Source organism: Lithobates pipiens, unplaced genomic scaffold (genome assembly GCF_037356315.1).
Source record: "Lithobates pipiens isolate NorthernLeopardFrog02 unplaced genomic scaffold, aLitPip1_a1.2 Scaffold_8, whole genome shotgun sequence".
NCBI classification, from domain to species: domain Eukaryota; kingdom Metazoa; phylum Chordata; class Amphibia; order Anura; family Ranidae; genus Lithobates; species Lithobates pipiens.
The window spans coordinates 11469519-11492617 of NW_027507903.1; the positions used below are offsets into that span (position 1 = coordinate 11469519).

Genomic DNA, 23099 nt, shown 5'->3' on the forward strand with positions numbered 1-23099 from the left:
CATATTTGGTCATCCTTGTGTTACTGCATCTTTCAATTGGTCATCTTTGGGTTACTGCATCTTTCAATTGGTCATCTATGGTTGCTGTATTTTTTTTTTAAACAGAAGGAGGTAACTGTATTTTTTAGTTGGTCATCTTGGAGTTACTGCATCTTCCAATGGGTCATCTTTGGGTTACTGCATTTTTCAATTGGTCATCTTTGGGTTACTGCATCTTCCAGTTTGTCATCTTTGGGTTACTGTATCTTCCAATAGGTCATCTTTGGGTTACTGCATCCTTCAGTTGGTCATCTTTGGGCTACTGTAGCTTTGAATTAGGTCAGTTGTGGTGACAAAGGGATTATATGCCAATTTTGAGAGCCCATGCTTAGTGGTTACTGGGGGGGTTTGTGCTTTATCATTCCAGGTAATGTGTTCAGTACAGACGTTCAGGATTTACAAACTGGGGCAAAATATTACTTCAAGATGGGCGCCAAGACATCATCAGGCTGGGGACCATACTCCAATGTGGTGGAGGTAGAGACGCTGCCTCCGAGGCTACCAGGTGGAAAAAATCTTTTTTTTTTTTCTTTTGCCTCTTTATAAGCCTCATCTACCCAAACCTGATATTTCAGCTGTACAGGTTACTGGCAAGTAGAAAGACATGATGAGGTTGATTTACTCAAACTTAAGAGCCGGTTCACACAGGGGCAACACTACTTCCAATGCGACTTTTGGAGGCAACTTGGACACGACTTGTCAACACGACTTGGGGAACTTACAACACGACTTTAAGTCGCCCCAGGCCAGGCGACTTTAGCCATGGCCAATCAGAGAATAATGAGCTCTCAAGGGAGAACTCCACACTAAATTTTAAATAAAAAAACTGGCATGGGTTCCCCCTTCGTGAGCATACCAAGCCCTTAGGTCTGGTATGGACTTTAAGGAGAACCCCCCCTACGCCGAAAAAACTTCCCCCCAAGGTCCATACCAGAACCTTATCCGAGCACGCAGCCTGGCTGGTCAGGAAGGGGGTGGGGACGAGTGAGCGCCCCCCCCCCAGGACCGTACCAGGCCGCGTGCCCTCAACAAGGGGGGTTGGTGCTTTGGGGAAGGGGGGCACCCTGCGGCCCCCCCACCCCAAAGAACCTTGTCCCCATGTTGATGAGGACAAGGGCCTCTTCCCGATAACCCTGGCCGTTGGTTGTCAGGGTCTGCAGGCGGGTGGCTTATCAGAATCTGGGAGCCCCCTTTAATAAGGGGGCCCCCAGATCCCAGGCCCCCACCCTATGTGAATGAGTAAGGGGTACATCGTACCCCTACCCATTCACCTGGGGAAAAAGTGTCAATAAAAAATACAACACAAGTTTTTTAAGTAATTTATTAATCAGCTACGGGGGTCTTCTTCCGACGTCGGGGGTCTTCTTCCGACTTCTCCGCTCTGTTCGGCCTCTTATACTGGTGTCCGGTCTCTTCTCCGGCGTCTTCTCCCAGGCTCCTCCGCTGTCTTCTTGGAGCTCTTTTACTAGCGGCGGAGCCCGGTCTCCTCCATCCTTCTTCCCTCTTCTCTCTTCTTCCGATGTTGACATGGCGCTCTCTTCCGTTGTACTGGCTTATGCGACGTGCGCAGCGACTTATATAGGTATAGGGCGTGGTCATCGGGTGATGTCACACGGTGACCCCACCCCTTTGGGACGTCACAGTCCCGGGGCATGCTGGGACTGTGACGTCATAAAGGGGTGGGGTCACCATGTGACATCACCCGGTGACCACACCCTATACCTATATTAGTCGCTGCGCACGTCGCACAAGCTAGTACAGCGGAAGAGAGCGCCGTGTCAACATCGGAAGAAGAGAGAAGAGGGAAGAAGGACAGAGGAGACCGGTCTCCTCCGCTAGTAAAAGAGCTCCAAGAAGACAGCAGAGGAGCGTGGGAGATGACGCTGGAGAGAGCGGGAGACGACGCCGGAGAGAGGGGGAGAAGAGGCCGGACACCGGAAGAAGAGGCCGGATACCGGGAGAAGAGGCTGAACAGAGCGGAGAAGTCGGAAGTAGACCCCCGACGTCGGAAGAAGACCCCCGGAGCTGATTAATAAATTACTTTAAAAACTTGTGTTGTGTTTTTTATTGACACTTTTTCCCCAGGTGAATGGGTAGGGGTACGATGTACCCCTTACTCATTCACATAGGGTGGAGGGCCGGGACCTGGGGGCCCCCTTATTAAAGGGGGCTCCCGGATTCCGATAAGCCCCCTGCCCGCAAGACTCTGACAACCAACGTCCAGGGTTGTCGGGAAGAGGCTCTTGTCCTCATCAACATGGGGACAAGGTGCTTTGGGGTGGGGGGGCCGCAGGGCACCCCATTCTCCAAAGCACCAACCCCCCCATGTTGAGGGCACGCGGCCTGGTATGGTCCGGGGGGGCGCTCGCTCGTCCCCACCCCCTTCCTGACTGGCCAGGCTGCATGCTCAGATAAGGGTCTGGTATGGACTTTGGGGGAACCCCCACACCGTTTTTTCGGTGTAGGGGGAGTTCCCCTTAAAGTCCATACCAGACCTAAGGGCCTGGTATGCTCCCGAAGGGGGAACCCATGCCGTTTTTTTATTTAAAATTTGGCGTGGCGTTTCCTCTCAGAGGCGACATTGTCGCCTCAATATAGATGGAGATCCAACTTTGAGGCGACTTTCATTGAAATCAATGGGTACCAGTCGCCTAGAAGTCGGATAGAAGTAGTACAGGAACCTTTTCTGAAGTCGGAGCGACTTCAGTAGTGTGCATTAAGACGGCTCTCATTCACTAACATTGATTTTTACATGTAGCGCGACTTGAGGCAACTAGGGGCGACCTGAAGTCGGATCCTGAGTTGCCCCTGTGTGAACGGGCTCTGAGTGCAAAAAATTTGAAGTTAATTGGCTACCATGCACAGCAGCACCGGATTTTGCATTCTCCAGGTTTCGTGAATCAACATTGATGACTTGTTACATCCCTTGAAGTTGTAGGTTATACAAACAAGTTACATTTGTAGCTGTGAAAGCATTTTTGAAGTGCCCAGCCATAGGCGTGCATATAGGGTGTGCCAGGTGTGCCTGTGCACACCCTAATCACCCTGTATGGCTCAGATTCCCCCTGTTTAAACCACTGATATTTCACCAAAAACTACTGACACCATCCACTACACTTCTGATACCAATCTCTGCCCTACTGACACTGTCTACTGCTCTACTGACACCGTCAGTATATATATTATACACATGCACACACACATATGTGTTTTGAGCTTTGATGTGCACACCCTAATGCAATAGGCTTTGCACACCTATGTGACCAGCCAATCTAGTGATTCACATACAGTAAGTAAAGTCACTCGGCTACTCTCTGGTTTAGCAATACAGCTTCATAGGTTAGCTTGCTGCTCACTGAACAGAGGCGATGATTCGGATTCATTGTCCAATGAGCATGGTGGAGGTGACATTGCCGAACCAAGAAAATAAATTGCCTAATCAAGAGTTACCTGTGTCACCTGTCTGGCTGTGCAGTGAAAAAAAATGTATGGCAATCACAAAATTTGCTTTAAAGAATTTCAAAACAGTAAAAAATATATGTATTTTCAACTATGCGGTTATAGGGGTCTAGTTATAAATTTGTGAATAGCCGTTCATCCATCAAAACTGGTTGTGAATTTGTTCTGTGCAAATGTGGCCGAAATCAAAATGGCTATAGTCCCAGTAATTTCAAAAGTGGGAATTTGAAAAAAAACACATAGTGACCACTAGATGGTGCTCACTATCTTAGGAAATACATATGCTCCTCGTTGCCATCTAGTGGCCATAATGTGGAATTTCCACATTCACACATTTGAATTGCAATTAAGGTTTTTGTGCCTGAAGGTCAGCTTTGGGCTACATTTGTGCAGCAAAATGTATCATTTTGGATAAAGAAATAGAAGCGAAGCTCAAAAATATTCATATGGACTTGTTTCTGATCATCATTGTTCGAGAAGATTTAGCTGAAGTGTGTCCTTCCTCCGCAGATGTCCTGGATATGAATTCTGTCACCGGGATCATTGTCGGGGTCTGTCTGTGCCTTTTGTGCCTCCTACTCTGCATGTGTGCAAGTTTCCAACAAGGCAAACAGAGGTGAGTCCGTCATGACCATGCAAATCCTTTAATAACAAGACAGCATTCACACCCGTGCATTGCGTTTTTTCGGGGGTTTTTTGCGGGGTTTTGAGCATTTTTGTAGTGTTTTTAAAGCGTTTTTGTAGTGTTTTTAAAGCGTTTTTGTAGTGATTTTAAAGTGTTTTTGAGCTTTGCCGCTTTTAATAGCCAATAGAAAAGAATAAAAAAATGTAGTGCTAAACAGTGATAATAGATTGAACTACCAATCAAATCACCTTGACCGGTCAGGTGAAAAGGTATGTGAAAAATACACCCAAAACAGTGTATTAAATGAATACTGGTGAACCACAGTGGCCCAAATAACCCATAAAGTGTCCACAATTGCAATGTCCTAAAATAGAGAACTTTTCTCTTGGATCACAAACTGAAGTGCAGGACATGCAGAAATGATGGATGGAAAACGTGAAGATGGGTACTCTTACCGCACCAGATGGACGCGCATACCGTACGGCAGTGCGTCTACTGCGCTTAACGTACTGGATCCCCAGTGAAGGAACGTGGCCAGGAGCGATGCTGATGTCACGGCTGCACTTCCAATCCGCTTGCGGTTGGATGACCATCTAGGACAGGTGGTTCCAGATAGGCAGCAAAAAAGGTCGATCCACACAATGGATGGCAGGGGAAGGAGGACCATCAAATATGGAGGAAAGAGAAAAAAGAAGGAAGCTCCACATGGCGCAGGTCAACCAAAATGGTTTAATAGGTAAAAAATGTCATACAGTAAGCCATGAATGAGATTAAAAAAAGTGATCACAAAAACGTTATAATCATAAAAGCAATATGAGGAGCAGGGGGTGCAGCCCGACGCGTTTCGACTAAATAGTCTTCAACTGGGGCATGTCCAGGATATCAGAAGTTTAGTGCCACATCCATATATAACAATTATAAAGAGACAAACAAAACAAATATCATTGGGACTTTGGAGGCACATCGTGTTTACATATAATATATTTTTTTAGAAACATTTATAAAATGGCATTCTTTTTTTTTTTCCCCATATAGTGTACAAAGGTTTGTTGAAATATCAAATAGAATCATTAAAAACAATTGCTATACAAAGTAGTACATTTAAATGACAAGATGTAAATTTCCATAGGCCATTATTACTACTTCCTCGGGAGCCAGCGATGTGTAGTACTAATTAAAAAAACATCTAAACAGAAAAAAAAGCATAATAATAATAATAATAATACTTTGTATAGAAATTGATTTTATTGAGTGTATTTTATATTTCAAAAAACCTATGTACACTATATGGGAAAAAAAAATAATGCTATTTTATAAATGTTTCCAAAAAAATATATTTTATGTAAACATGATGTGCCTCCAAAGTCCCAATGACATTTTTTTTCTTTGTTCCTTTATTATTTTTTGTTAGGGTTAGGGATTAGGTTTAGGGTTAGGAGTTAGGGTTATGGAATAGAGTTAGAGTTAGTTTTTGGGTTTAGGGTTATGGCGTATATTTATTTATTTATTTGGTTAGGGTTAGGAGTCAGGTTTAGTTGTTAGTGCTTGTTCACACTGAGGCGGCTTCAAAGTCGTCCGACTCTGAAGCCGCCCCCCCCCCCCCCCCCACAGCGCGACTTCAGCGCGGCTTGCAAAATACTTCTTTGATAGAAGTGATTCCCCCCCCCCCCCTCCAAGTAGTACAGGAACCTTTTTCTAAATCGCTCTTAGACATGTGCAATTTTTTTTTTTTTTTTTTTTACGAATTTCGACAAATTAATTAATTCGGAAATATCTGAATTAACGAAAACCAGTTTACCAAATTTTTCCGAATATTTGTAAATTCGAATATTCAAAAATTCGTAAATTCGAAATGGGAAAATCCAAAAACCCAAAAATTTGAAAATCTGAACTAATAACTAACTAATAATAAATTAACTACTACTAACTATTAAATTATAAGTATTGGAATTTCCTTTCAAATTTGGCTGTTAGTGAACGTAACGAATACAAATTTATCCGAAGTTACGACTTATCCGAAATAATGAATGCCGCATCTAAATGAATGGAACGTAATGAATTATGAATAATAAATACCAATAATAATAATAATAAAAACGTTTTTTATTATTATTATTATTATTAATTATTATTTATTATGAATTTGTTTCAATCCATTTGTTTAGATGCGGCATTCGTTATTTCAGATAAGTCGTAACTTCAGATCAATTTGTATTCGTTACGTTCACTAACAGCCAAATTTGAAAGGAACTTCCAATACCTATAATTTAATAGTTAGTTATTATTAGTTGGTTATTTATTCTTTCAAATTTTCTGACTTTCTTTCTTATTTTCGGATTTTTGAATTTACGAATGTATGAATTTATGAATTTTCAAATTTCTGAAATTTTAAAATTTATGAATTTTACAAATATCGATCATAACGAATGACCCCCCCAAAAAAACAAACAATGAAACGAAAACTAAAACGAACACATTTTTTCGGCAGTGCATATTTCTTGTCGCTCTGATTAGAACGGTTCCATTGCACTGCATGGAGCACGAATTGTCAGGTGGCTATAGACCAATCGCCTTAGTGTGAACCGCAACTTAGGGTTAGGGGGTTTATTTGTTTTATTTATTTATTTTGGTTAGGGTTAGGGGATTATTTATTATTTTATATATTATTTATTTTGATTTTTTTATTGTATGGTTATTATTTATTTGTTTTAATATTTATTTATTCATTTGCTATTTTTTTTTTTTTTTTTTAAATGATTGCATTTGAGCAGAAAAACCCTCAAAAACGCGTGACAAAGCGCACGAAAACGCTCAAAAACGTGCAAATCGCAATGCATCTCGATGGAGAAGAAAACGCTTTAAAAACACATCGCTCTGCCCCGAATCAAGCTACAAAACTTTTTTTGAGCCTCAGGAGTTTGGCTTCAGGTGGCTCGGTAGTGGAGATGTGAACCGTCTCCATAGGGAATAAATATTTTTTTTTCTCCTCCAGCGTTTTGAAGCTTGAACCTTCAAGCTACAAAACGCTGAGGTGTGAATGGGGCCTGAGGGGGTATTTATAATGGATATATTTTAAAAATCATACCTGCACTTTTTTTTTTTTTTTTTTACATTTCAAACACATAGGAAGGCTCCTTGAAATGAATGAGCTGCCCAAAAAAAAGTGACACGTGGGAACGTGCAAAAAGTGCATCCCAATGGTTTTAATGCAAAATCGTGTCCCATTGGCTTCAATGAAAAAAAAAAAAAAAACGCCCCCCTAGTGACCTCAATGCAGATGAGCTTTCCAAAAACAAGACACGTGTAAAAGCGTGTCCTATTAATTTCAAGGCAAAAGCGCGTCCCATTGATTTCAATGCAAAAGCGCGTCCCATTGATTTCAATGCAAAAGCGCGTCCCATTGATTTCAATGCAAAAGCGCGTCCCATTGATTTCAATGCAAAAGCGCGTCCCATTGATTTCAATGCAAAAGCGCGTCCCATTGATTTCAATGCAAAAGCGCGTCCCATTGATTTCAATGCAAAAACGCCCCCTAGTGGCTTTAATGCAAAATCGCTGTTTTGTGTCTGCAAATGTGGTGTGATTTCAGCACAGTTGCAATGCCGTTAGTACATCTGGGCACGGGAAGTTCTTTAGTCCAGTGGGCATGGCTGACAACAACAGTTGGGATCTCAGAGCGAGTGCCGGGCTGTTGTCGGGGATTTGGGGGCAGATCAGCAGATGTCTTTCTGTACTTGTTCTGTAGCTGCAGTGTAATAATTCATGCATAGCTGTGGCAATGCACAACCATGCAAAATTATTCTCACCTTATTATGAGTGCTGTAGAACTGGTTCACATTGATGCAACTTATCATGTGACTTTATGCGACTTGTGACACATTAACCAAACGAAAAGCATAGGTCCTCATCCCATGCCAAATGCTGGGAGTGCCGGCCGGGAACAAAGCTTGTCTCGGCTCCAGACGTCACCATGTAGCAAAAAAAAAGTAAGAAAAAAAAATCCCCATAAGCCGCACATGGCTGCAAGTCCACTATAAAGGAGTATGTGGCAGTCTCAGCCAGGGCTCCAACTAGGCCACGCCCCACCCCCCAATGCGATTGGCTCTGCCCCTGAAGCGTGAGATTAACCACTTAATGACCAGCCGCCGTCGTTATATGTCGTACTTTGACGTGGAATACTGTTGTTATCCTCTTAAATGGCGGGCGTTCCGCTTTCAGAGAAAAGTGGTCTCTGCAGTGGATTCGCTGCAAGATCACTTTTATCTGCAGAGGGCCAGGTGCCCCCCTCCCCCCCCCCCCCCCGCGCCACCCTCAGGTCATCTCCGCCGCATACCTGAGCCGTCGGTAGCGGCGGGAGACGATCGGGTCCTCTCCCCTGTGAGACTGGATGCCGAGCGAGGGAAAGATGGCCCCCGCTCGGCTCCATAACATTGGGTGACGGAAGCGGCATCAAACGTCACTTCCGTCCAATGGTCTTAAAGGGAATTTTTTTTTTCAAAAGACATTTATTTATTTATTTCTTCTTCTTTTTTTTTTTTTTTTTTTGCATTTAACTGTAAATATGAGATCTGATGACTTTTTGACCCCCAGATCTCACATTTTAGACGTCTTGTCATTTTTTATTTTTTTTCTATTACAAGGGATATTTACATTCCTTTATACTAGGAATAAAAGTGACCCAAAAATATATATTTTTTTTAAAAGGAGAGTGTAAAAAAAAAAAAAAAAAAAAAAAAAAAAAAAAGTTAAATAAATAAGAAAAAAAAAAAAATAATTTCAAACGCTGAGCTCACGCGCAGAAGCGAACAAATACGTACGTATGTACATATGTCGCGCCCGCTTATGAAAACTTTGTTCAAACCACACATGTGAGGTATCGCCGCGATCGTTAGAGCGAGAGCAATAATTCTAGCCCTAGACCTCCCCTGTAACTCAAAACTGGTAACCTGTAAAAAAAAACATTTAAACGTCACCAATGGAGATTTTTAGGTGACAAAGTTTGTCGGCATTCCACGAGCGGGTGCAATGTTGAAGTGTGACATGTTGGGTAACATCATTTTTTGCAATATAGAAAAAAATGGGACTAACTGTACTGTTGTCTTATTTTTTTTTAATTAAAAAAAGTGTATTTTTTTCCCCAAAAATTGTGCTTGTAAGACCGCTGCGCAAATACCGTGTGACAAAGTATTGCAACGACCGCCATTTTATTCTCTAGGGTGTCTGAAAAAAATATACACAGTGGGGCAAAAAAGTATTTAGTCAGCTACCAATTGGGCAAGTTCTCCCACATAAAAAGATGGAAGAGGCCTGTAATTGTCATCATAGGTATACCTCCAACTATGAGAGACAAAATGTGGAAACAAATCCAAACACATTCTCTGATTTTTGAAAGAATTTATTTGCAAATTATGGTGAAAAATAAGTATTTGGTCAATATCAAAAGTTCATCTCAATACTTTGTTATATATCCTTTGGATATATTGGCCCCTAGTATATGAATGGGGACCTTGGATTGTGGGCTCCTTGAGAGTAGGGACTGATGTGAGTGTGCAATGTACAGGGATAGGGACAATTGTAGACACTCAGGTTGAACTGGATGGACTGGGGTCTTTATTCAACCTTACTAACTATGGAACTTGTAAACAACAAATCTCAAAAAGAGGCCCGGTCCTTAAGTGGTTAAGATCTGGGGATGAAGCCAAACGTGTTGGGGGGCGTGGCCTGGTTGGGGCCGTGGCTGAGACTGCCACATACTGCTTTACAGTGGACTTTCAGCAATGTGCGGCTTATGGGATACTTTACTTGCTACATTGCAACACACAAAGTCGCATAACAAATCAAAACATGTTAATTTAATCTATATGACTCAAGTCCCAGCAATTTAAAAACAACAAAAAAAAATATCCTGCATTACTTTTCTGCGTCTTTGGTGCAACTTCAGTGCCATAGACTGCAATGGTTTAAAATCACAAAAGTCGCAAAGATTGTTGTCATCTGTGCGACATTGATGCAACAGTATCCAACTTCAGAGAGTTTTAAACCAGTCGCTGAAAGTTGCATTGAAGTCGCATCAAATCGCAAGCAAGTTGCAATGCAAAATCACACTGGAAGACACACAGCTTTCAAGTCGCAGCAGTGTGAGTGTGAGCCTTAAGGGGTGTTTTTTTTTTTTTTTTTAAACCAAATAATGATTGCTATTGAACACATTCCATGTATGAGGGGGTGACTTTTGGTTGGGTGGGTCAGGCAGCATTCTTTGACAACGGAATCAGGATTAGGGCTCAGTTCATACCATGGCGTCCCTGCGTTTTGGTGGAGATTCGGAATCACGGCCAGAATCGCAGAGATTCCCCCTGCGATCCGGAACACCATGGTGTGAACGAAGCCTTAATCGGACTTTGACCCCCCAAAAAAATACGATATTTGGCTCCAGGTCCCTCCCTCTCCCACAATTACATTCATTAAATTTTTTTTCTACTTTTTTGTCCTCTCTGGCCTAGGCGTGAATGAAGTTGCGCTGCTGCTGGTGTCTTTTGGCACATGCGCGGCACTAGATTCTGCGCATGCGCGGCACTAGATTCTGCGCATGCGCGGCACTAGATTCTGCGCATGCGCGGCACTAGATTCTGCGCATGCGCGGCACTAGATTCTGCGCATGCGCGGCACTAGATTCTGCGCATGCGCGGCACTCGGTTCTGCGCACGCGCGGCACTAGGTTCTGCGCACGCGCGGCACTAGGTTCTGCACACGCACGGCACTAGGTTCTGCACACGCACGGCACTAGGTTCTGCACACGCACGGCACTAGGTTCTGCACACGCACGGCACTAGGTTCTGCACACGCACGGCACTAGGTTCTGCACACGCACGGCACTAGGTTCTGCACACGCACAGCACTAGGTTCTGCGCATGTGTGGCACTAGATTCTGCGCATGTGGGCTGCCCAGCATTTGATGCCTCCACTAAGAGCAACGATGGGGCATTTGTGCGATAAAGGTTCTATAAATAAAAAATCCTAAATGCCATAAACATTTGTTCAGGTTGAACTAAATTTCATTGTATGTTTTTGAATAGATTAACTCTATGTAATATTTAATAAATTAAACAGATTAACTGTATCATCGGCTCCATCTAGTGGCCAACATGCTGTATAGATTTCTGAAATACCTCAATGAGAAAATATACTGCATTTTGGCCACTAGATGGAGCTGATGATACAGGAGTTAATAATTCAAAAACATACAGTAAGATTTTGCTCTCTTTGCACCTATTATTTCTGACGTTCGTGCAACAAATGTTTTATAAATGGACCCCTGCGATTTTTATATATAGTAAAGTGTAAAATCTGGTGCCTCAAAAGTCCCGATATTCGGTCTGTAGTGATTTAAAGGGTAACTCCACTTTTGTGGGGGGAAGCAAATAATAATGATTATTAAAAAAATAATATAACATATACAATTGCTACACAAGTCATATTGTAATGTTATTGTACGTTTTATATGTTATTAACTAATAGAATAAAATAGAAAATAAAAAATAGAAACTATAAAAAAAAAATTCACCAAGAAAATTTATAATTGAATGGAGAAGGAAAATAAGGAGTTAATTAGGGTTACTGATTAGAGTAAATTTAGCCCTTGTACACACGGTCGGAGAATCTGTCGGATTGCGTCTTATCGGACCGTGTCGTCGGATAATCCGACTGTGTGTGGTATGCATCGGACTGATTCCGTCCGAATCTCCGTCCGACCCAATTTTCCAACATGTTGGAAATATTTCCCGACCAACTGGGCCGGACGGACCTAATCCGATCATGTGTAGAGCATTTTCATCGGACAAAGTGCCACGCATGCTCACATCAAATTCCTACATCAAAGCTATTGGCTACTAGCCTGAATGTAGTCCCATCATAACGAAATTATGTCATCACGTTCTGAAAGATCGGATTTTTCGCCAACTTGGCCCGACAGTGTGTATGCAACAGTTTCGGAACAAGATCCGACGGACAAAATCCGACAGGCAAAATCCGACGGATTTGGTTGTCGAAATCTCCGACCGTGTGTACAGGGGCTAAGAGTTAATAAGGCAATTTCCGGGTCTGGGTGCGCCCTGCTCCCACTGTGATTGGACACAGCGGGAGCCAATCAGCGGGTCCGTCGGACTCTATGTCTGCCTGGACCCACCGATCGCTCCCAAGAGAGAGAAGCAGAAGGTAGGTCTGCTATGTAAACAAGGCAGATCGCCGTTCTGTCAGTAGGGAAGGTAGTGATCCCCTGTTTCTGCTAAGCAGGAACACAGATCTCTGCCTTCCCACAGTAAAAGCACATCCCCCACACAGTTAGAAAGCACTCCCTAGGAACACATTTAACCCTTTTGATCTCCCGTGATGTTAACCCCTTCCAAGCCAGTGTCATTAGTACAGTGACAGTGCATATTTTTTTAGCACTGATCACTGTATTAGTGTCACTGGTCCCCAAGAAAAATGTCAAAGGTGTGTCAGGTAGGCGTCCGATTTGTCTGCCGCAATGTCCCACCATAAGTGGCTGATCGCTGTCTCTACTAGTAAAAAATAAATTAATAAATAGAAATTCCATAATTCTATCCCATAGTTTGTAGACGCTATAACTTTTTCGCAAACCAATCAATATGCGCTTATTGGGATTTTTTTTACCAAAAATATGTAACAGAAATTAACTTTTAAAAATTTTTTTTTATTGGGTATGTATTAGGCTTGGTTCACATATGAGCCTCCTGCGGCTCACAGCAGATGTCCGGTGCATCCTGGTTCGCCGCTTCAGGTCCGATTTTCAGCCTGAATTTTGGGCTGAATTCGGACCTGAAACGGACCAGAAGACACACGGCATTTTTGTGCGAAATGCACCAGACCCGCCGCAGAGATATGTGAACTGACCCCATAAAGAGCCGGTCAAAATCTCCTGCTATTGCGAATTGGATGCGGGGAACCCACATCTAATTCACAATGGTGTGAACCCAGCCTTATAGCAGAAATAAAAAAAAAATAAAAAATTTCCCCAAAATTGTCGGCCTTTTTTTGTTTATAGCACAAAAAATAAAAACCACAGAGCTGCTCAATTACCACCAAAAAAAGCTCTATTTGTGGGGAAAAAACCCATAAATTGTATTTGGGTACAGCTTCGCAGGACCACGCAATTGTTAGTTAAAGTAACGCAGTGCCATATCGCAAAAAATGGCCTGGTCATGGGGGGGGGGGGGGGGGGGGATTAAATCTTCTGGAGCTGAAGTGGTTAAAAAAAATCTATTTTTTACTTGCCAAGTTGCTTTAACTGACTTCATCTGCAGATCGAAGTTCATCCCTTTGATCTGTAGATGAATAAACAGAAAGATACAAAATGAAACAGTGTTTCATTGTAGCTTTCTGTATTCTTGGCTGAGCAGTGTTGTTGATAAACATTGCCAGACTGCTTTTTTTTTTTTTTTACAGCTCCTGTTTCCGGGACCTTCTCTGTATACTCAGCAATGCAGCTGTGATTAATCAGAGCTGAACTACCATGTACTGGGGCAGGGGGGATTCTGGCAGCAGGGCAAAATCACTGGACGCACTAGACACGCCTTGTGTACAATGATTACATTTATTTTGGACGTGCCTAGCACGCCCAGAGTCTGCAGCTGGTTAAAATGACCTTTCCTTTTCAATCTGAAGCTGCTGTAATTTTCTGTAAAATTGAATGCAATATGGCCACCTGGAGGCCTTCTGTAGACAGCTGGTGTGCAGAATGCCCACAGAAATTTTATTTCTTGCTTGTGCGATTGGTTCACTGATTTCTCCATTAGTCTGCACTAAGATACAAGTCCGATTTTAGGCATCCTCTGCTATAGGAATTTCAGCTTTGGTGAAATACTCTCAAAGGGTCCAGTCCTTCTAAAGGGCTGCAGACACTGCAACGTTCCACATTAGAATACTGAGAGTGCACCAGGTGATTTATATTAAACCATTCAGAATCAGTCTGGTGAAACAAACGGCTATTTCTTCGGAGCAGAAAAAGGTAGGAATCTGCTACAAAGTTTTTGAAATCTCTGCAATTTACATAGATCACAGAGAGGGGAATGTTTTTGCTCATAAAAAATGTAGTTACTCTTTAAAAGCGGAGCTCCACCCAAAAGGGGAAGCTCCGCTTCTTTGTCTGCCCCCCCCCCCCCACCGGTGCCACTTTTGGCACCATTCGGGGTTGGGGGGGGCGGGCGTATCTGGCTTTGACAGGTACCCGCTCCCACTTTCGACTGACTTCGCCATGGTCAATTCAGCCGGATGCCGCCCCCGGGCCATTCATAAAGTGCAGCGTGCCTCGCACATGTGCAGTAGGGAACCTGCTGCAAGGCTTCACTGTCAGTTTCCCTTAGCCAAAATGGCAGTGGCAGCACCCAAGAGCCATTTCAAAAATTGGTTGGGGTGAGGACACCCCTGAATGCCTGGACAGGTAAGTGACCTAATATTAAAAGGTGCTACAGTATTTGTAGCTGCTGACTTTAAAATTTTTTTCTGAAGAAGCCTCGGGCTCCACTTTAAGTAAAAAAATAAAATATGAAACAGCAAATATCTTAGTGTAGGAAGATTGTTTGACATGATGTTTTCCCTACTCACCCAACATCTTGTAGCCTATATTTTCTCCTTATTTGATGGGCATTTCTGCTTTCGTAGGGATTCCGGATCTGAATTGGTGCCCCGATCTAGCAGAGGTCCCTCTTCCTTTCAGAGGGCTAGACAGGGGTCCTGCTCCCAAAGCCACTGCCAAGACTCCCATGAGCTGGAGACCTTGATGCCTCCTCGACAAGAAGAGACCCCCTCCTCCCTTCCAATCCCGGAGGTCACGGAGCTCATAGGAGGCCTCGTCTCCAACCCGCCGTCAGAGGACAAGAACCCGCTGAAGATGAAGGTGTGTGTGATGTGAAGGAGAAGTGGAAATAAAACCATTTTTATTATGTGCAAAGACAGAATTATATTACAGCCCCAATTCCCAAAAAGTTGTGTCGCGATGTAAAAAAAAAATCGCATAATAAAAACAGAATGCAATGATCTGCAAATCTCATCAAAAGATATTTTATTCACAATAGAAAATAGAAAACATATCAAATGTGTAAACAGAGAAAATTTTAAGATTAAGTTAATTTAATTAATAAATTAATAATTAAAATAATTTAGAAATTGATGGCAGCAACACATCTCAAAAAAGTTGGGACAGTTTTCCACTTTGCAACAGACCATTTTAAATGGTCAGAGAAGACGGTGCCATTTCTGGCTCATGTTCAGTTACAGTATGTCTTCTCTGGATGACAGAGCTTTACCTCGTATTTTTGGATGGCACGGCGAACTGTGTTCACCGACAGTGATTTTTAGACATGTGCAATTCGTTTTGGTTCTGAATTTGTTTAACGAATTTCGACAAATTCGTTAATTCGGAAATATCCAAACTCATTTACGAATTTTCAAATTCGTATTCGAATTTACGAATATTGGGAAAGTTTTGCGAAAATTGAAAATGCGAAAATTCAGAAATTCGAAAATCAGAAAACCCAAAAATTCAAAAACCTGAAATAATGACTAATTAATAATAACTTAGCTATTACTAACTATTAAATGATAGGTATTGGAATTTCCTTTCAAATTTAGCTGTTAGTGAATGTAACAAATACAACTTTATCTGAAGTTACAAATTATCTGAAATAACGAATGCTGCATCTAAACAAATGGATCTAAACAAATGGAACGTAACTAATTAATAATGATAATAAAAATGTTTTATTACTAATATTTATAAAAAAATGTGTTTCCGTTCCATGTGTTTAGATCCATTTTTTTAGATGCGGCATTCATTTATTTCAGATAATTCGTAACGGATAAATTTGTATTCATTACCTTCACTAACAGCCAAATTTGAAAGGAAATTCCAATATCTATAATTTAATAGTTAGTTATTCTTTTGAATTTTCGGATTTATGAATTTACAAATTGCGACATTACAAATGATCCGAAAAACACATTTTTCGGCAATTTATCTGAAGTAACGAATTATCTGAAATAACGAATGGCTCATATAAATGAATGGAACGTAACAAATTAATAATAATAATAAATAACATTAATAAAAACCTTTTATTTTTATTATTAATCCGTTCTGTTCCATTTGTTTAGATGTGGCATTTGTTATTTCGGATAATTTTTAACTTCAGATAAATTTGTATTTGTTACAGTCACTAACAGCCAAATTTGAAAGGAAATTCCAATATCTATAATTTAATAGTTATTCTTTCGAATATTCGGATTTTCCTTCTTTTTATTGAATTTATGAATTTACAAATTGCGACATTACGAATGACCCAAAAACGAACACATATTTTTCAGCAATTTATCTGAAGTTACGAATTATCCGAAATAATGAATGCCGTATAAAAACCTATTATTTTTTAATAATCCATTCTGTTCCATTTGTTCCATTTGTTTAGATGCAGCATTTGTTATTTCAGATAATTCGTAACTTCGGATAAATTCGTATTCGTTACGTTCACTAACAGCCAAATTTGAAAGGAAATTCCAATATCTATAATTTAATAGTTAGTTAGTTATTCTTTCGAATATTCGGATTTTCTTTATTTTTTTTGAATTTATGAATTTTCAAATTGCGGCATTACGAATGACCCGAAAACGAACAAATTTTTTTCGGCGATTTATCTGAAGTAACGAATGCCGTATATAAACGAATGAAATGTAACAGATTAATAATATATAACAATAATAAAAACATATTATTATTTATTATTATTTCCGTTCTGTTCCATATGTTTAGATGCGGCATTTGCTATTTTGTATAATTTTTAACTTCGGATTAAAATCATATTCCTCGCTAACAGCCAAATTTGAAAGGAAATTACAATGCCTATAATTGAATAGTTAGTTCTTATTAGTTAGTTCTTATTAGTTAGTTCTTGTTAGTTCTTATTAGTTAGTTCTTGTTAGTTAGTTCTTGTTAGTTAGTTCTTATTAGTTAGTTCTTGTTAGTTAGTTCTTGTTAGTTCTTATTAGTTAGTTCTTATTAGTTAGTTCTTATTAGTTTGTTACTTATTAGTTTGTTACTTACAGTATTAGTTAGTTACTTGTTAGTTACTTGTTAGTTACTTGTTAGTTACTTATTAGCTAGTTACTTGTTAGTTACTTATTAGTTAGTTACTTATTAGTTAGTTACTTATTAGTTAGTTACTTATTAGTTAGTTACTTATTAGTTTGTTACTTATTAGTTTGTTACTTATTCTTTCAAATTTTCTGACTTTCTTTCGGATTTTCGAATTTACGAATATCCTTAAAAATTTGTTAAACAGGATTTCGTTAGTTTGGATATTTCCAAATTAACGAGTTTGTCAAGCTTCATTAAAAAAACTATTTGGAACTAAGCGAATTGCACATGTCTAAAAATCACTTGTCGGTGAACACAGTTCGCCGTGCCATCCAAAAATACGAGGTAAAGCTCTGTCATCCAGAGAAGACATACTGTAACTGAACATGATCCAGAAATTTACAAATTACAATCATAACGAATGACTCAAAAAAACAACCCCCCCCCCCCCAAAAAACAAAAAAACAAATGAAAGTAAAACTAACAAATTTTTCAGCAATGCATGTGTCTAGTTATTTTTGGAAGTATACCCAAGCCGAGAATTATACCTGGTTTTTATGCAGGGCCCGAAGATCACAGACATCCAATATTGTGAATGGGCCTTGTCTCTTGTACGCAGAGATTTCTCCTGATTCTCTGGATCTTTTGATATTATGTACTGTAGATGATGCTATATTTATAGTTTTTTGCAATTTTACATTGAAGAAGATTATTCTTGGTGAACCTCTGCCCACCTTTACTTCTGAGACACTCCGACTCTCTAAGATGCTCTTTTTACACCCACTCATGTTACTAATCTGTCGCCAATGAACCCAATTGCTTGGTAAATGTTCTTTCAGCTCTTCCTTGTTAGTACCACTTACTTTGCCAGCTTTCTTTTGCCCTGTTCCAACTTTTTGAGATGTGTTGCTGCCATCAATTTCAAAATGACCTTTTTTTTTTTTTGTTTTCGAATGGTCCATTTTCTCAGTTTTAAACGTTTGATATGTTTTCCATTGTGAATATAATCTAGGTTTATGAGATTTGCAAATTGCAAATTTTCCAAAAGCTTTTTGGGATTGAGGTTGTATTTATTTATCACCAACAATTTACAAATTGTACCTGCCCTCAAGGAACTTACAGTCCAAGGTTTGAGCTGTTTGGGGGTTCTAAGTAGTTTTATAGCAAAAAAATAAAATAATAATAATAATTTTTTTTATGTTTTTTTTTTTAGACATGTGCACTGACAAAAAATTCATTTGTTTTCGTTTCATTCGTTTTTTTTTTATTTTTTTCTGAAAAGTCGGAAATTCAAAAACCTGAGAAAATCAGTAAAATTCTAAATAATAACTCACTATTAAATTATAGGTATTGTAATTTCCTTTCAAATTTGGCTGGATGTAACGAGTACAAATTTATCCGAAGTTAGGAATTATCCGAAATAACTAATGCGACATCTAAACAAATGGAATGGAACAAATTAATAATTAATAATAATAATAAAAAGGTTTTATTATTATTGTTATTTATTATTATTAGATCTTTACATTCCATTCGTTTAGATGCGGAATTCGTTATTTCAGATAATTCCTAACTTCGGATAAATTTGTACTCGTTACATCCAGCCAAATTTGAAAGGAAATTACAATACCTATAATTTAATAGTTAGTTATTATTTCGAATTTTACTGATTTTCTTTCTTTCAGATTTTCCAAAAAAAAATCGGAATTCGAAAATTCGGATATTTTGGAATTACCTAATTTGTCAAAATTTGTTAAACAAATTCGGAACTAAACGAATTGCACATGTCTAATGTTTTTTACATGTAGGCGAGGGATGTCAGAATTGGCCCAGACTGGAAGTGGTTAAAGCGGAGTTCCACCCAAAAGTGGAAGCTCCGCCTATCTGCCTCTTCCCCCAGTCCGATGCCACATTTGGCACCTTTCGGGGGGGAGGGCACCTGTTTTTGACAGGTACCTATCCCCCCTTCCGAGAGATCTTGCCATGGCGAGATCACTCTGAAGTTTGGCCTCCCTCCTCCTTTCCCCGCCGCCGGGCCATTCAGGAAAGCGCGGCGTGCTTCGTGCATGCGCAGTAGGGAACTGGCTCGTGAAGCTGCAAGGCTTCACTGACGTTTTCCATTACAGGCATAGGTGGCGGCAGCACCCGAGAGCTGATGGAAACATTGGTGGGGTGCCGACATCGCTGGACTCCAGGACAGGTAAGTGTCCTAATATTAAAAGTCAGCAGCTACAGTATGTGTACCTGCTGACTTTAACCGCTTGCCGACTGGCCGCCGTCATTATATTTCAGCAGGTCGGCTCGTTCTCGCAAATCAATGTAGGTGTACGTCGGTTCCTTTTAAGAGCTATAGAAAGGGCGCCCGCTGCATGGCGGGTGGAGCCGATGTGTAGAGCCGGCAGCCGCAATGTCTGCCGGCCACCAGCGATCCACAGAGAGCCGGAACGGGGATCGGGCAATGTAAACAAACAGATCCCTGTTCTGGCAGGGGAGGAGAGAAAGATGTGCTGTACTTAACCCCTTGATCGCCCCCTAGTGTTAACCCCCTTCCCTGCCAGTGCCATTTATACAGTAATCAGTGCATTTTTATAGCACTGATCGCTATACAAATGTCACTGGTCCCAAAAAAGTGTCAAAAGTGTCCGAACTGTCCGCCGCAATATAGCAGTCCCCCCAAAAATCGCTGATTACCACCATTACTAGTAAAAAAAAATAATAATAATAAAAATGCCATAAATCTATCCCCTATTTTGTAGACGCTTTAACTTTTGCGCAAACCAGTCAATATACACTTATTGCGAGTTTTTTGGGGGATATTTATTATAGAAAAAAAGTATAAAATATATATATTTTTTTTTTTAAATTGTCTGTCTTTTTTTGTTTATAGAGCAAAAAAACAAAACGCAGAGGTGATCAAATACCATCAAAAGAAAGCTCTATTTGTGGGAAAAAAAATTGTTTGGGTACAGCGTCGCACGACCACACAATTGTCAGTTAAAGTGACACAGTGTCGGCTGGCGGATGCCTCCACGGCCTCAGACCCATAGCCTACTTAACGCATTTTCGTTTGTAAATGAATAGGAATATGCACTAGTGGAAATGTTGTATGTCTGAGTAGCATGGTTTAGTCCTGAGTCATCCTACTGCACATGGAGTCGGCTCTTTGTGGCCGGTGAGATGCCTTGAATTCTCCGACATGTTTTTTTATGTAATGCACTGTCTTATATTGCAACTCTTTACACGTCACGCCTGTAACACTAATCGTGACCAATGTATGTGTTTTTGTTTTTGTTTTTGTCTGTCTTGTTTTGCTTTTGGTTACTTGTTCACTGTCTGAAATTCCAATAAACAGATTTGCAAAAAAAAAAAAAAAAAAGTGACACAGTGTCGTATCGCAAAAAATGGCCTGGTCATTAAAGCGGAGGTCCACCCTAAAGTGGACCTTCCGCTCATTGGAACACTCCCCCCCTCCGGCACCACAATTGGCACCTTTCAGGGGGCAGGGGGGTGCAGGTACCTGTACAGTACAGGTATCTGCACCCACTTCCGGCGTAGATTCTGCAGAAGCAACGCCCCTTTCCGCAGAATCTACGCCCCTTTCCGAAGGTTCCCCGCTGCCTGCTGGGAAACACACGGATCCCAGAGGCAGCGGGGACCATCCTTATTGCGCAGCGCGACTCGCGCATGCGCAGTAGGGAACCAGGAAATGAAGCCGAAAGGCTCCACTTCCTGATTCCCATACCCAAGATGGCGGCGGCAGCACCCGAGAGACGATCGAGAGATCGGCTTCGGGTGCCGACATCGCGGGCGCGCTGGGCGGGTAAGTGTCATTATTTTAAAAGTCAGCAGCTGCAGTATTTGTAGCTGCTGGCTTTAAAAAAAAAAAAAAAAAAACGGCGGACTCCCACTTTAAGGGGGAAAATCTTCTGGGGCTGAAGTGGTTACAAGATTGTTTGTTTGGCCACACAAGTGATCAGTAATGGTTTTTCTTTTTTGCGTCTCTTACAATTCCATATCCTTTGTCATCCAGACATCATGGAATGGGTCGATCACCCAGAACTGGGCAAACCACATCACCAGTTATGCAGAAACTATACCCGGAGAGCTCACCAATGCTGCAAATGGTTCAGCAAACCACTTAACCACCGGAGGCATACGGATGGTCCTACATGATATCTCCTATGAAAGTCATAAGGTAAACTCTAACAAGGATATCATGTTTCCTAACCTGTATCTTACCATTACACTATCACACTTTTTAATTGGCCGGCCCATGTGATGAAGATATGGTACTGTTTATTGACCTTCTCCTCTTTATGTCCTATCCAACTCTAAAGGGTCTATTTATCCACCAAACGACCCCCTTATAGCAGAGTTACTGCTACAGGATGGCTGTTCTGTGCAGAATCACACATATATAAGCGATTCTGCACTTCTGCCTAGGGGGCGCTCAAACGCAGAAGCTGATCAGCAGGTGCGAGGCAAGGTCCGCCGACACCCACTGTAATCCGAAACAGAGGCAGCAAGGGGCGGCCCTTCCATTAAGGGCGCACGGGCGCCACCTCCCCTAGCCATGCATCTGACCCCTTTCAGGACACCGGCGCATGAATTCCAATGGGGAGGGGTTGTTTTTTTTTGTTTCCAATAGGTTTTTATTCAAAAATTTAACAAATATCTTAGGATACAAATAGTATATCAGTACAGAAAAATCCATGCACTCTCATAAGGTGACCAAGTGTCTGATCCATATGGATGTAATGTAAAAACAATTATAACGGTAATTACAGTTGAGTTGGGCTACTGCCCGCTTGGGCCTGAACAGAATAATCATAATTTCTTGGCAACGTTAGATCAAGCTGTAGCGCTTCTTTAACATAGCTCAAGATCGGGGTCCTTATCACCAAAGTTGATCAGGTAATTAGAGTTATTTTACATAGCTCCCACATTGGTGTCGAAAAATGAGAGGCTCCGGGACTCTCCATTTGTATCCATAAGGTAAATCATTGAACATAAAAGAGAAAAGAAGAGGGAAAGAGAAAAAATAAATAAATACAATAAAATAAAAATAATTAAAATAACATAAGAAAGGGGGGGGGGGGAGAGAAGGAGGAGAGTAAAGGAGAAGAATAAAGCTCAGAAATCCAAAGCAGGAGTCACTGCCCTTGGCCTGGGCCCTCCACTGAACCTCCAAGCACTGGAGATTATGGAGCTTGGAGGTTCTTTATCCAGGGGGACCACACCCTGTCAAATCTGGCTTGTCTGTCTCTAAGGATGCTGGTCAATTTTTCATTGACCATGATCCAAGAAAGTTTATGCTTTACTAGTGCAGGACTGACCACTGAGGTTTTCCATGCTCGTGCTAGTATAATTTTAGCTGCTGAAATAATAAAGAAGATGAGAGTTCGGAGACGTCTAGGGATCTTGTCCAGTAGGACCATGAACAGCATTGTGTTAGAATTTTTAGGTAGATTTTGTCCTGTCACTGAACAGACCAGAGTGAATATTCTGATCCAAAAGCACTAGACCTTGAGACAGGACCACCAGACATGGGACATAGTACCCTCTTGCCCGCATACTCTGAAGCAAAGGGGTGAAGTGTGGGGGTACAATCTCGCCAGCCTTGCTGGAACCAGGTACCACCTGGACAGCACCTTGTAATTCCCTTCCGCCAAGGAAGTATTGAGTATTCCCTTGTGCACCATGGTCGAATACTGCCCCCAAACCTCCTCCTCTATAGCCTTGCCTAGATCTGATTCCCATTCTGTTTGGTATGAAGGTTGAGTCTGTTGATTGTTGAAGAGGGCATAGAGCTCCGAGATCCCCCCCCCCCCC

The 23099-nt window shown here is 41.2% G+C and overlaps 1 protein-coding gene across 2 annotated transcripts in view; it reads left to right on the forward strand.

Moving 5' to 3' along the window:
* LOC143962950 (immunoglobulin superfamily DCC subclass member 4-like) overlaps window positions 1-23099 on the forward strand; it is a 194489-nt gene that overhangs the window by 165863 nt on the left and 5527 nt on the right. Inside the window, exons 16-19 of one of the 2 annotated variants that reach the window (XM_077472460.1) lie at window positions 407-544; window positions 4009-4114; window positions 14801-15035; window positions 21298-21462. In XM_077472460.1, the coding sequence (XP_077328586.1) occupies window positions 407-544; window positions 4009-4114; window positions 14801-15035; window positions 21298-21462 (644 nt within the window). The remainder of the gene's footprint in view (window positions 1-406; window positions 545-4008; window positions 4115-14800; window positions 15036-21297; window positions 21463-23099) is intronic. The other variant, XM_077472461.1, reaches the window with a different exon arrangement.